This window comes from Drosophila nasuta, chromosome X (assembly GCF_023558535.2).
Source record: "Drosophila nasuta strain 15112-1781.00 chromosome X, ASM2355853v1, whole genome shotgun sequence".
Classification (NCBI taxonomy): domain Eukaryota; kingdom Metazoa; phylum Arthropoda; class Insecta; order Diptera; family Drosophilidae; genus Drosophila; species Drosophila nasuta.
The window spans coordinates 29,476,563-29,490,129 of NC_083459.1; the positions used below are offsets into that span (position 1 = coordinate 29,476,563).

Genomic DNA, 13,567 nt, shown 5'->3' on the forward strand with positions numbered 1-13,567 from the left:
TACATATATTGTTAATTTCGTAGCAATTGATTTTTAATTTTGTGTCGTAAAAATAATTGATAGAACAAATTGTTATAGACTGCGTTTAGAGTTTTTAAAATGCTAAAACAATAAGCTATTTAAAATACCGCGCCTTTTTATACGCGTTTTGCTTAATATACCAAAAACCCATATGTAGTGTGACCAGTTGGTAAGCCAGCAGGCTTCTGCATTTTGGTATATGGCGGTATATTTTAGTAATTCAGTTTGCGGTCACGCTGTTTGTTGTGAAGTTCTGCCTGCTAGATTGTTAAAAGTGCAATTGTAACAAAAAAATTAAATAAAAACAAGAACAAAATACGCATTGATTTCCTATAAAGAGTTTGCATATTAGAGCCGCGTTTTCGCTGACGTTTGGTGCCGAGTTATTCTTTTTTTTCGTTTTATCTTTCGGAAAGTGGGTGAAAAAATTAGCTGTGTTCATTATTTTGTTAAAGTGTTTGTTTGAGTGTTGCGTGTGCGACGGTCGCATAGAAAATACACGAAAAAAGGAAATAAAATAAAATAAGAAAGGAAACGAATTAAGTTTGCAAAGGGCTGAAAGCCAGAGTGACAAAAAAGCAGCAGCGAAAATGGCGTTGAAAATGTTGGTTGGCCAGAGTAAGTGCAATGACAAGTGTTCTAATTGGAGTTATTTTTATTTGCTGCCTTCTCTAATTCTGTTGTGACTAACACACTCACACAGCCATAGACACATACCCATACATACATACTCAAACATAGCTATGGACAAGGTTGTGATAAACATGACGCCCCATTTAAATTCACTATGACACACATATGTATTGAAATCCTATTGTACAGAGTCAAGTTGATATGCAAAAAAATACAACAAAAAAGAAAAAGGTCTGCATTTGCATATTCTTATCAAATGAGCAGTAGCAGCAGCCCCACACGGTGTCCATCGATTTTTCCAACACACACATACAAGCTCCCACCCTAGCGACGCCGACGCGCAGCAGAGCCAAAAACGCCAACGCTTCTTCATGGTGTAGGTGGCTTCTGTGTCTATGTGTGTGTGTGTGTGTGTGTGTGTGGGCTGAGACGGTGACCTTTGCCGCAGGATAAGCGCTGCCTGTTTAGTAGATGTGGAATTCATTTATCTCTCTTGGCAAGCGTTCGCAATTTGCAGTATAATCGCTGATCAAAAATAAAATCAATCAGGCAACGCTATTTACTAAACGGCTTATTTCAAGCATTCTTGTTGTCTCCCTTTTTTGTTGTTATTTTCGTAATTGTTGTTGCTGCTGCTGTCGCTGTTATTATTATTGCTGTTTTTGTGGATGACTCATAGGCGGTGCTTATGGAACGACGCTTTGCTTTATGAGTAATACTTTTACCTCATCTCTTTACCCCCTTCCCATCACCAACGCATTGTAAAACGTCTTAACTGCTTATGACATAGTTTCCCCCCTTCTACCCTTTAAACGAACTTAGCAAAGGGTATGCTATGGAATGCAAGTCAGTAAGCGAATCGTTGCTTTCACCCTTTTAAGGGAGAAATTATAGATCTCATGAAGAGTTATTTACTAAAAACATATTTTGTCATATCTAATGATTGTCGTGTTTTCCAGATTTATTTTACTGAAATAACGAATACAATCCCTTTCAAATTTATTGCCATAAAGTTGCACTGACTGTAGGAAGTTATTAGTTTAACTATTATTTATTAATAAAAATATTCTTCTTATTCATCACATTGAAATTCTATTAGCATGATGTGATCTTCTGGTTTATAGATAAAATCGCACCTAAGGTCGGGGAGTCCAACTATTTTTCGTGTCAATTTGAAGGCATAGTAGTGGGTACACTAGCAGCTACCCTGTAATTTTGAAATTTAATCATTTTTGATCTTGCTATTGGCATAAAACATTCCATTTCATTAAATATTTGTTGCACAGTAACAGAACATAAATAATAGAACATCAGTTTAAATAAATACTAGTGGGTACACTAACAGCTACCCTGTAATTTTCAAATAAAGGCGTTTTTGACCTTGCTATTGGAATAAAATAAGAATTTTATTCTGATATTTGTTGCGAAGTAATTTTAAAAGACTTTTTGATCTTTCTGTTGGCATAAAATATGAATTTTAATTAGATATTTGATGCGAAGCAACAGAACATAAGTATTAGTAGTGGGTACACTAACTGCTACCCTGTAATTTTCAAATTAAATCATTTTTGATCTAGCTATTAGCATCAAATATAGATTTTAATTAGATATTTGTCGCGAAGTAATTTCAAAAAGAGTTTTTATTCTTTCTTTTGGCATAAAATATGAATTTTGATTACATATTTGATGCGATTACCAAAATCTATCCATATTATATTGTTTTTATAAGTTGACTAATTGTTGAGGTAATTTAATTTTCAATAAGCATATTTTTGAAACGATTTCCGGTAATTGTAGTAATTACTTCATAGAATCTGAGGGCAATCTGTTCGCTTAATCATATTAATCAGTCGACAGTATAAAAATATATTATAAGGGTATAAAGAAAATTTCTTATTTGAAGATCTGTTAATAGATTACGAAATACGGCAGTTAAACGAACTACATAACGGAAAGCATGACAATCTTTTCGCTGAAATATGAAATTTTCTTCTTTTAATCAGCCGATGGTATAATAATAAATATATATTTATAATTTTATTCCAACTTTGCAGAGATCATGAACGAGGTGGTGAAGTACAAGCCGCCGCCACCCAAGAAGGCGGGCGCTGCGGCAGCTCCAAAGGCAGCCGGAGCCGGTGGCATCGAGTGGCGTGTCCTCGTTGTGGATAAGCTGGGCATGCGGATGGTGTCCGCTTGCACCAAAATGCATGAGATTAGTGCCGAGGGCATAACCTGTAAGTCGTTGACAGTTACACACAGAATGATAAAGATTAATTATCAATTTGCATTTTCAGTGGTGGAGGACATCAATAAGAAACGTGAACCGCTGCCCACAATGGATGCCATCTATTTGATCACGCCATCGGATGAATCGGTGCGCTCTTTGATTCGTGACTTTGAGAATCCGGCACGTCCGATGTATCGCTATGCGCACGTCTTCTTTACCGAGGGTATGTGTCAGCCGTTCAGTCGGCCAAAAGATTCTATATCTATTCTATTCTATTCTTTTCGATATAAAACCAAAAAAAGTCTATTGAAGAAATTGCAATCGTTATATATAGTATATTTTTGGCTATTTTATCGATACGTTATCGATTGTATTTTATTTGATTTTCATTTCTTGTATTTATTTTTTTGTTCTTCCATGAATTCAACAAACAATCTCCAATCCATAAAACCTCTGCACACCCCTCGTATACATACCGTATACCTGTTCCGTTACTCTTCTATATATAAATAATATTAATTGATCGTATGAATGTGTAAATAACGTGTAGCGATACCTCCGCGCATATTTGAAATGCTGCAATCGCACAAAGACATTTGTCGGCGATATGTGCGCACCTGCAAAGAGATCAATATTGCCTTTTTAGCCTATGAAGCACAGGTATAGTTTCAATGCAATTAAATCCATTCCTCAGACTCTGACTTCTGACAGTTTTCGTCACAAGATACACATATAAAACACATATTACTCGTTACTCGTTACTCGCCACTCGTTACTCGTTGCTTTGTTGGCACACGTTGTTGCCGGTGTCCTCACTCATTCTCTTTACTAAAAGCTGTGCCAATCGTTTCGTGAAACGATGTGTCCTCTTAAGTGCTTACAACTAACTACAGTTTATGTTGGGCGATACATTAAAATAACTGATAAACGATATAATACACTTGCATTACCCCCCCCCCCCCACGAATTCATTCATAATTTATTTTGTACGATTTTGCGTTTGCGTTTTTGTTTGTTATTTGTTTTTATTGCTTTGTCGCTCTGCCAATCTCTAGAAATGCCTCTTGTCTCTTTAACTATATATATACTATCTGTCGATTTCTTACTCAAAAAAACTTTACGCTCAATGAGTTTACTTTACAGGATTTTAGACACTAAGCAGTGAATTGAACTATGGGTGCTACGACTACGTTTAGTCTTCGTATAACTCTTAACGCAAAAAAAATCAAAAAAAATCCAAAAAAAAAAAGCATAACGATAACATCTATTGATAATCAAATGTCATGCATCAATTGTAGTAATGATAAGCAAAATTTTATATTATTTATAAATAATTGTAGTTTGCCCGGAGGAATTGTTTAACGATTTGTGTAAATCGTGCGCTGCAAGAAAGATCAAAACTCTAAAGGAGATTAATATTGCATTTCTACCATATGAATGCCAGGTGCGAAAAATAAAACCAAAAAAAAAACCTACAAATATTTACAAAATATTCGTGTAAAATACAAAACAAAAAACCCTTTATCTATATATATATCTATCTCTCTCACCCCCCTCTCTCTCTCGTACTAGAGACAAAGACATAGTAAATATAGGCATCTCTATCTGAGCGATTTAGCACTTAATGCTCTCTCTCTCTCTCTCTGTCTCTTTCTATTATATTTATCGCTTTCGACTTGTATCTTCAAAGTCTTTTGTATTGTGTATATTAACTGTCTCTGTCTCTGTCACACACACGCGCTCTCTCTATTTCTTTTACTGTCTCTGTCTCGCTGTTTAAATATATGTATATGTACTATATATGTGTTGTACTTGCTGTTGTAAATAACCTGAGACACTTACAATTCAATTCAATCAATCAATCTATCTGGATCCTGGCAACTCGTTAACGTTAACTTTTAACCTGGTATTTACCAACACTGTTTTTGTTTTACCATCCAGCCAGTTAGCGGTCCAGCCTCTAGTGAAACGATACTCTTCTAACGAGTCTATAATTTAAGTCTCAAAACCAAGATCTCCTTAAGTTTTGTTAAACTTGTTTTGTAGTGTTCAATTTAATGTATGTAAATTGTATACAGAAAAGCAAATCGTGCCTAACCTATATAACACTAATATCAAACAATAATACCAAAAAAAAAAAGACTAATCCTCATCAATCATGAATTAACTACACAGTGGAATCTCTTAGCGAGAATCGCACTTAAATCAATAATAAAAAACGCTACTCGTTTCGCTAGACACAAAGTGACCAGGAACGTTTAAGTTCAACTCGCAACGAGTTGCTTACTCGTTATTCGTCATGTTGTGATGCGGCGAGTACAACTCCAGGGCGCAAAAAAAAAAACAAAAGAAAAGAAAGAAAAACCAAAACTAACTGCAAAATATGATTATTATATTTATTATTATTCTCATGCTATGTATTCAACTTTTATAACTGTATAACAATTGTCAATTGGTTTCGTGTTCTCTCGCATACTGTTAACTGTATATATATATTGTAACTCGTTAGCGTTAAGTACACACACACACACACATACTTACATACATATGCACACAGTCTAACACAATCAAATTTACACTTGCGTACAGCCAATTTTATGCAATTCGGTTAAAATAATATGCATAAATATTTTAAAGCAAAGTTGTGTAATCTACTAATTGAATTTAAAAACAAGAAATTAACAACAACAATATTTTGCATAAACTTGGCTGTGTTTCCGTTTTCTCGTGTTGAGCTTAGCTTGTGTTCGTTCTATTTCACTCCATCTGGCCATTTTGGCTTGCGCTATGGCGTTGCCACATTTGCGCACAATCTCCTTAGGCAGGAGAAAACGGAACGACGCGCTTTTCTAAACAAGCTTTCTCTTTCATTCATGCATGCTGCTCTTTGCTCTTTTTGTTATTGCTATTGGTGTGCGTGCGCATAACATTTAACAAACGCTGGAAGGAGAAGCCCAGCAGGCAAATGCAAAATGGGTATTACATTAAAATTGATCGACAATAACCGAGCTGCAATGCTTGCTGGACTGCTCTGACAACTGCACATACAAGCTCAAGCACTTGCTGTATATCGATAAATTGCTGCATTGCTGTTATCGACAGAGCAAAAAGCTTACGCTTACACACACACACACACAGACATACATATTGCACCGTCCAATGACCGAGACAACCCTGAAATAAGAAAAAGAAAAAAAAACCCCCCATTCGAGATATTCGATAAATTTCCCTAATCGAAATCGAACAAAAATGTTCGCCCCGAATTAATGTGAGCACTCTTTCTGTCGGTTGTCCGGTCACATTTGGTTGGTCCGCATGGTCGCCATTTTGTTTGTTGTCGCAGGTGTTCTCACTGGACTCGCCGGACACGTTCCAATGCTTGTACTCGCCGGCCTTTGCCTCCATCCGTGGCAAGCACATCGAGCGCATTGCCGAGCAGATTGCAACGCTTTGCGCCACGTTGGGCGAATATCCGAATGTGCGCTATCGCAGCGATTGGGATCGCAACATCGATCTGGCTGCCTCGGTGCAGCAGAAACTGGATGCCTATAAGGCCGATGAGCCAACCATGGGCGAGGGGCCGGAGAAGGCGCGATCCCAGCTGCTCATCTTGGATCGTGGCTTCGATTGCGTCTCGCCATTGTTGCACGAGCTCACATTGCAAGCCATGGCCTATGATTTATTGCCCATTGTTAACGATGTCTATCGATACACGCCCGGACCCAATCAACCCGACAAGGAGGTCCTCCTCGATGAGAACGATGATTTGTGGGTCGAACTGCGACACGAGCATATCGCTGTCGTCTCCACCCAGGTGACGCAGAATCTGAAGAAATTCACCGATTCCAAGCGCATGAGTTCCAGTAAGTGTGCTCCACATACATAGTAATATGATACGGCATAAGTTAGAGTATTGAATAAGAATAGATTAGATTAATGGAAAGGGTTTTACTACTTATTTAAAATAAGAAATTCACATTAGTTAGATTGAGACTTCAAGCAGTGCTTATCGAAGACATAAACCAGAAATTCAATTCTTACTACTTAATAATAATAAGAATAATAAATTCACACTAGTTAGATTAAGACAAAAACCACAGCAAGTACTTCAACCAGTGCTAATCGAAGACAAGAACCAGAAAATTCAATTCTTAAATAATAATAATAAGTATAATAAATTCAGACTAGTTAGATTAAGACATAAACCATAGCATGAACTTCAACCAGTGCTTATCGAAGACAAGAACCAGAAAATTCAATTCTTAAATAATAATAATAAGAACAAAAAATTCACATTAGTTAGATTAAGACACAAACCATATCATGAACTTCAGCCAGTGCTTATCGAAGACAAGAACCAGAAATTCAATTTTCACTACTTAATAATAATAAGAATAATAGATTCACATTAGTTAGGTTAAGACACAAACCATATCATAAACTTCAACCAGTGCTTATCGAAGACAAGAACCAGAAAATTCAATTCTTAAATAATAATAAGAACAAAAAATTCACATTAGTTAGATTAAGACACAAACCATATCATGAACTTCAACCAGTGCTTATTAAAGACATGAACCTGGAAGTGCAACACAGGCGTACTAAGAACCAAAATAAATTTATAAGTGTTGATCTATAAATGTATCGATATCCGATTGCAGCAGCGGACAAATCATCGATGCGCGATCTGTCGCAGATGATCAAGAAGATGCCGCAGTATCAGAAGGAGCTGTCCAAGTATTCCACCCATTTGCATTTGGCCGAGGACTGCATGAAATCGTATCAGAACTATGTGGACAAACTGTGTCGCGTTGAACAGGATCTGGCCATGGGCACCGATGCCGAAGGCGAGAAGATCAAGGATCATATGCGCAACATTGTGCCCATTTTGTTGGATGCGGTAAATAGAAAGAGTTTAGTGAATTCTTGGTTCTCTATAATTAATTCACTCTTTTCCTTCTGCGTAGAACGTGTCGAACTATGACAAAGTGCGCATCATTTCGCTGTATGTGATGATCAAGAACGGCATCTCCGAGGAGAACTTGACCAAGTTATTCACACACGCTCAGCTGTCCACTAAGGATCAGGATATGGTGCGCAATCTGAGCTATTTGGGCATCAATGTGATTGCCGATGTAAGTTGAGCTGAGTGATGAAATTTTGCGAATGATTAACCTAATGGAGTTTGTGTTTTTTTTAGTCACGCAAGAAGATCTATTCGGTGCCACGAAAGGAGCGCATCACGGAGAGCACATACCAGATGTCACGCTGGACACCGGTGATCAAGGACATTATGGAGGATTGCATTGAGGATAAGCTAGATCAGCGACACTTTCCATTCCTCGAGGGACGCGCCCAGAATACGAATTACCATGCACCGACTAGCGCTCGCTACGGCCACTGGCACAAGGACAAGGCGCAGACGCAGGTGAAGAATGTGCCGCGTCTGATCATCTTCATTGTCGGTGGCGTTAGCATGTCCGAGATGCGTTGCGCCTACGAGGTGACCAATTCAGTGCGCAACTGGGAGGTGCTAGTCGGCTCATCGCATGTTCTATCGCCTGAAATCTTTCTCAGCGATTTGGGCAGCCTCTCCAAGGAGGATTAAGCAAACCAAAAACAAACACACCGAACACACACACAAAATCCTTCTCCTTAATTTTCCGGAATCAAAAAGAAAAACCACACAGCATAAAGAAGGAAGTGAAAACTATGCTTATTACATCTAGCCAGTCTGTAATTTGTTATTTGATATATATATATAAACATATATATATACATATATGTACTTTGTTCGATATTCATTATAAGCGTATCGATCTGTTCCATTATTGTTCATTGCTCACCCTACACAGGTGGTTATAGACGACTCTATATATAGTATATATACGCACCTCTTGAACTAACTAACCCACAGATCAAAAGAACAATACAAACACACACATACTTAACCAATAATAACTATGTACACTCATATATAACTGCATATATATATATATATATCTAGATAAACAGTCCGATGTATACCGTATATATAGTTAGTTATATATGAGTGCATATAGATTTGTCAGCTATTTATGTGTGTCAACTCGTTTATTAATTTATAGTTCAAAAATAGTTCGTTGTTATTACCGAAATGAACTTATTTATCCGCTCTTTAAATCGAAAGTGGAAAAATTACAAGAAAAAAACACAAAAAAAAAAGAATTGATAAAGATATATACTGTTTGTTGTTTATGTACATCACAAAAGAAAAACGAAAGGAAATTAGTCAAATGTAGTTATGCTAAATGCGAAATTCAGTTAAAACAAAACAAAAAAAAAAAAATTCAAAATAATTATTAACAGAGCTGTTAACAGAGGCTGCAGAGCCACTGTGTGTTTAACAGTATGTTAACATTAACAGTTTAACAGTATGTTAATTGCTTCTCGATGTCGAAATGCAAAATAGTTTTTCGAAGTTTCATAAAGCGATCTTGCACCATTAACATAAATAAATTCAACACACACACACACACACAAACAAACACTTAACAGTTAATGTTAACAGCATGTTTATTCTCTATATATCGAAGGATCGACACACACACATACAAATGCGCTCATATACACAGACACTTAACATTAGCTCAGATACAACGCAAAAAATAAAAAACGGTTCGCGTCGCGTGGGCAAAACTTGTGATTCGAAAATCGAATTTTAATTTAACAAAAAAAAAAAATGAAAAGAAAAGAAAACAACTTTAAACGAAACACAATTAATTGCATAACAGCATTAGCTTAGCATTTTGAAAAGCAATATTTAAATTTGCAAGAAACAAAAAAAAACATGGTATATGTCTTTCAATTGAAGCCAATAATATTGTGCGCCTTCCACACAAAAAAAAAAAAAAAAAGAAAAACTTGAGAAACTCAATACTTAAACTACGTGTATTCGAAGTCAAATGCAACATAAAACTTTTTCAAACTAACAAAAAGAAGCTTTAAATCTGTTTAATAAATAGTCATTGAACTAATTGAAAGGCAATTGTTAAACAAAACAAAAAGAAGAGGGGAAACTCGTAATTATACAAAACAAAAATATACTAAACGCTCTATATATACATATAAAAAACATGCATATAAAATACTTATACTTACCCTTATAATTCACTCTTATACTTCACACTTATACGAATGCCATACACACACACACACATATATGCGAGATGCATTCCGCGATTGGCAACGTAGCGATAAATTGCATTTACTATAGTACAACAACAGCTACAACAACAACAAGAACAACAACAACAATATTAATGTGTATGTATGAATGCAATAGCACTTCTCCCTTTCTCTTCTATCTTATGTATTATTAGTTTTCTCCGCTCTTGTTATTTTTTTTATATATACATACATATATATCCTTACTATATCATAATAATAATAATAATAATAAAATATTTAAATATATATATCTTTACATATTTTTGGTTGTTGCATTTTTTTGCCCTTCCTTTTCTTTTATTATACATATTGAAATCTTAGCTAAGTAAGTTCTCTCGTAAATAATACTTACATATATATTATAAAATGAAACAAAGCAAATATTTAAAATATACTATGTATGCATTAGCTCTAGATGACGCCTAGTCCGATTGCACACACACACACACAGAGATAGTCACACCTTGCACTGTCACACGCACACATACTCGTAGCGAGCACGCGTTTACCAACACTGGTGTGGCGCACAACATACGAACATCCAGTCACCCACCCCCCGCACAATCCAACCAACGGGGGGCGCGACAGCGGCGTCAATTCGCACGCACACACTCAAACAACATCCGAGTTGCCAACCAAAAAAAGAGGATCACACTGGCGAATTGCGCCCGATGCGCGTGTGAGCGGGACAGCGAGTGCTTCACCTGCAAGTATGTGTGCGTGTGCGTGCGAGTTCTTTTCTATGCATGTGTTTGCGTATGTATGTATGTGTGAGTGTGCGTGCGTTTGGAGTAGGCGACGTATTATTCAGAATTCACGTTTAAATGTTTATTGCTTGAAATGAAAAAAAGATGAATGGAAATTAGAAAAGAAGGATCATAGGAGTATAGTATATATTAATTAATGTCTAGCTCTTAAGCAAGTATTCTATAATACATATGAACAAACTCTTACATATTTATTCAAGATTTAAGCGAAACAAAAAAAAAAAAACAATGAACAAATTTAATTACTTTACAAGCAACAAATTTCACAATTCTTATCATATAGTGGAAACGGAAGGAAGCAAATGTGTTTTTTTAGCATAATTGTCAAAATGAAATTATTAGTGAATGAATTATGATATATACATTTATATACATAAATATATATAGTAATTATATATATGAAGATTTAAACAATTTTTGCAAATTTACATAACAAAATGAACAATTTATACATTTTAAATGATTATACGATAATATACTTAAGAATTGCTGTCAATTTCTTAAACATTAACATTAACAATTAATGATTACTAGTAGCAACAATTGAAAAACAAATGAGAAATACGAAATTCGAATCACAAGTTGAGCATCAAAAACAGCGAGCCGATAATAGTTAAACGATTAACGATAACCGATAACAAGAGAAAATGAAAACATAACCAAAGCAAAACAAAAACATAAACAAAACAATTATACAACAATTTCAGAGTTAGCAAATTCATATACTAGTACGATTATACAATACAATATATATATATACATACATATATACAGATACTATTGATTAAATAATATAAACAACAATTGAAAGTTTTAAATTCAATAAACATCTGCTGTAAAAAGCATAAACAGTCACAATTGCAAAACAGGGTGACGGTACAGCGATAACCGTAGCGATCACAGGGTGATTGTGATTGTGTCTGCCACAAAAAAACAAAACAAAAGAACAGCAATCACAATAGCAGTGTAATTACATAACTTAATTAAACAGCAAATTATAACAGTGAAACAAATAAAATCAACTTTGCATTGCAAAGTTAAATAACGAAAGCGAGTATTTTTTTCCATCAACATAATTCTCGCATAAGGACGACAATGATTAATAAGATGGTGATGAAGAGAACAAAGAGGACGACAATGATTAAATTTAACAAAATATGTGAGCAACGGGCAAACAAATTGCCTCGAATTTAAATGTAATTCTATTCTTTTTTTATTATTATTTATTTTTTAGATATTAAATTAATTAATTTATTCATTTTCTTATTTTTAGTTAATACACTTTACACTGTATTTCAAAAAATAAATTTAAAGCGCCAATGTCAAGCCCTTCACATAATTTCGAAAGCATACTTTTAGTAAGCGACCTCAGCGACAAAAATCTGCAAACAAAAAAAAAAGCTCAATTTTAGCTTAGCATACTTTTAGGATGACCTTTTATCTCCACTTCGGACTTTCTGCTACTGCTTTTTTAAAAGCATACTTTTAGGACGTACTTTAATGGCAGTGAAGCGGCAGAGGAAATTTAAAATTGCCAACAAATTTACTGTGGCATACTTTTAGGGATGCCGCAAATAATATTTTGCAGCACACTTTTACTGCACATTCAAAATTTTTTGATTTCTACTTGCTGCTGATTTATGTTCGCCTGGTATTTCATTTGGGTAAGTTGATATTTTTACAAGGCAACATCGATGCCATCGCGGATTCGTGGCCACCCAATTGTTGGGCAAATATTCCACTGCATACTTTAGGGGTGCATGTAATATGGCATATAAAAATGAAAAATGCCTATATCTCGGCTATGTCCTGTCGCATATTCATCGGCCTTGCAGTGTAAGATTCGTAAGGACCAACTCTATCGATTGGCATGCAAAATTTTTAATTTTTTCGTTCCGTAAGCGAAATGAGAAATGCGTAAATTAGTAATTTCAGGATAATTCGAGAACCGCAAGGACGATCAGGATCAAATTTGGCAGGATAATAGTCCTTACGAATACGCTTCGATTGGCACAGGACTCTCAAGGATCACAAAGGATATGGACGAGATTTATGATGTTTTCTGCACATAAATATTAAAAATCCTTATTTCTCGATCATATCCTGCCGCATCTTCCAAGGACATAGATTGCTAGTATCGTAAGGACCAACTCTTTCGATTGGCATCAAAAAAAATATGAGGTTATCTAAGGATCCAACACTTCTCATTTCTTAGTCCGAGGGCCAAGCGAAAATGGCCGAAATTGCAAAATCCAGGATAGCTCGATAACCACAAGGACATTTGGAATGTCCTTTGCCACGATGATAGTGTTCGTAAAAGGACTTCGATGGAGACAGGACCTGCAAGGATCTGACAGAATATGGCCGAGATATACGCAATTTTTTGTAAACAAAAAATAATAATATAAAAATTGTATCTCGAGTCTTGTAAGGACTTTCGTCCTTTTGAGTGCACCAATCAGTTTGTTTTGATAAGAGTCATCATTGTGCCAAAGGACATCCTGATTGTCCTTGATATGACTGAGATACAGTGGACTCTCGAAGTTTTTGGTAATTTTTCTATACTTACTCCTTAACAAAAAATTAGATGAATTTTATTGGAATGTCCTCAAAATCCTTTAAAGTGAATTGGTAGAACTAGTTTCAAAAAGGTAAGAGCTTCGCAAGGATTTGTGCAAAAATACACAAAATTATCAAAAATCCTTGA

At 35.5% G+C, this 13,567-nt stretch overlaps 1 protein-coding gene across 3 annotated transcripts; it reads left to right on the forward strand.

The window, feature by feature from the left end:
- Nucleotides 1-238: 238 nt before the first annotated feature.
- LOC132795330 (protein ROP) lies at nucleotides 239-9,786 on the forward strand. Of its 3 annotated transcripts, none has more exons than XM_060805988.1 (8): nucleotides 239-639; nucleotides 2,709-2,891; nucleotides 2,952-3,107; nucleotides 3,435-3,544; nucleotides 6,228-6,747; nucleotides 7,546-7,784; nucleotides 7,852-8,019; nucleotides 8,085-9,786. In XM_060805988.1, the coding sequence occupies exons 1-8, from the start codon at nucleotides 612-614 to the stop codon at nucleotides 8,490-8,492; spliced, it is 1,812 nt and encodes a 603-aa protein (XP_060661971.1). In that variant the 5' UTR covers nucleotides 239-611; the 3' UTR covers nucleotides 8,493-9,786. The 3 variants fall into 3 exon arrangements, with proteins under 3 accessions (XP_060661971.1, XP_060661972.1, XP_060661973.1); XM_060805989.1 differs by lacking the exon at nucleotides 3,435-3,544 and adding an exon at nucleotides 4,225-4,328; XM_060805990.1 differs by lacking the exons at nucleotides 239-639; nucleotides 2,709-2,891; nucleotides 3,435-3,544 and having other exon boundaries at nucleotides 2,958-3,107.
- The last annotated feature ends 3,781 nt before the right edge of the window (nucleotides 9,787-13,567 follow it).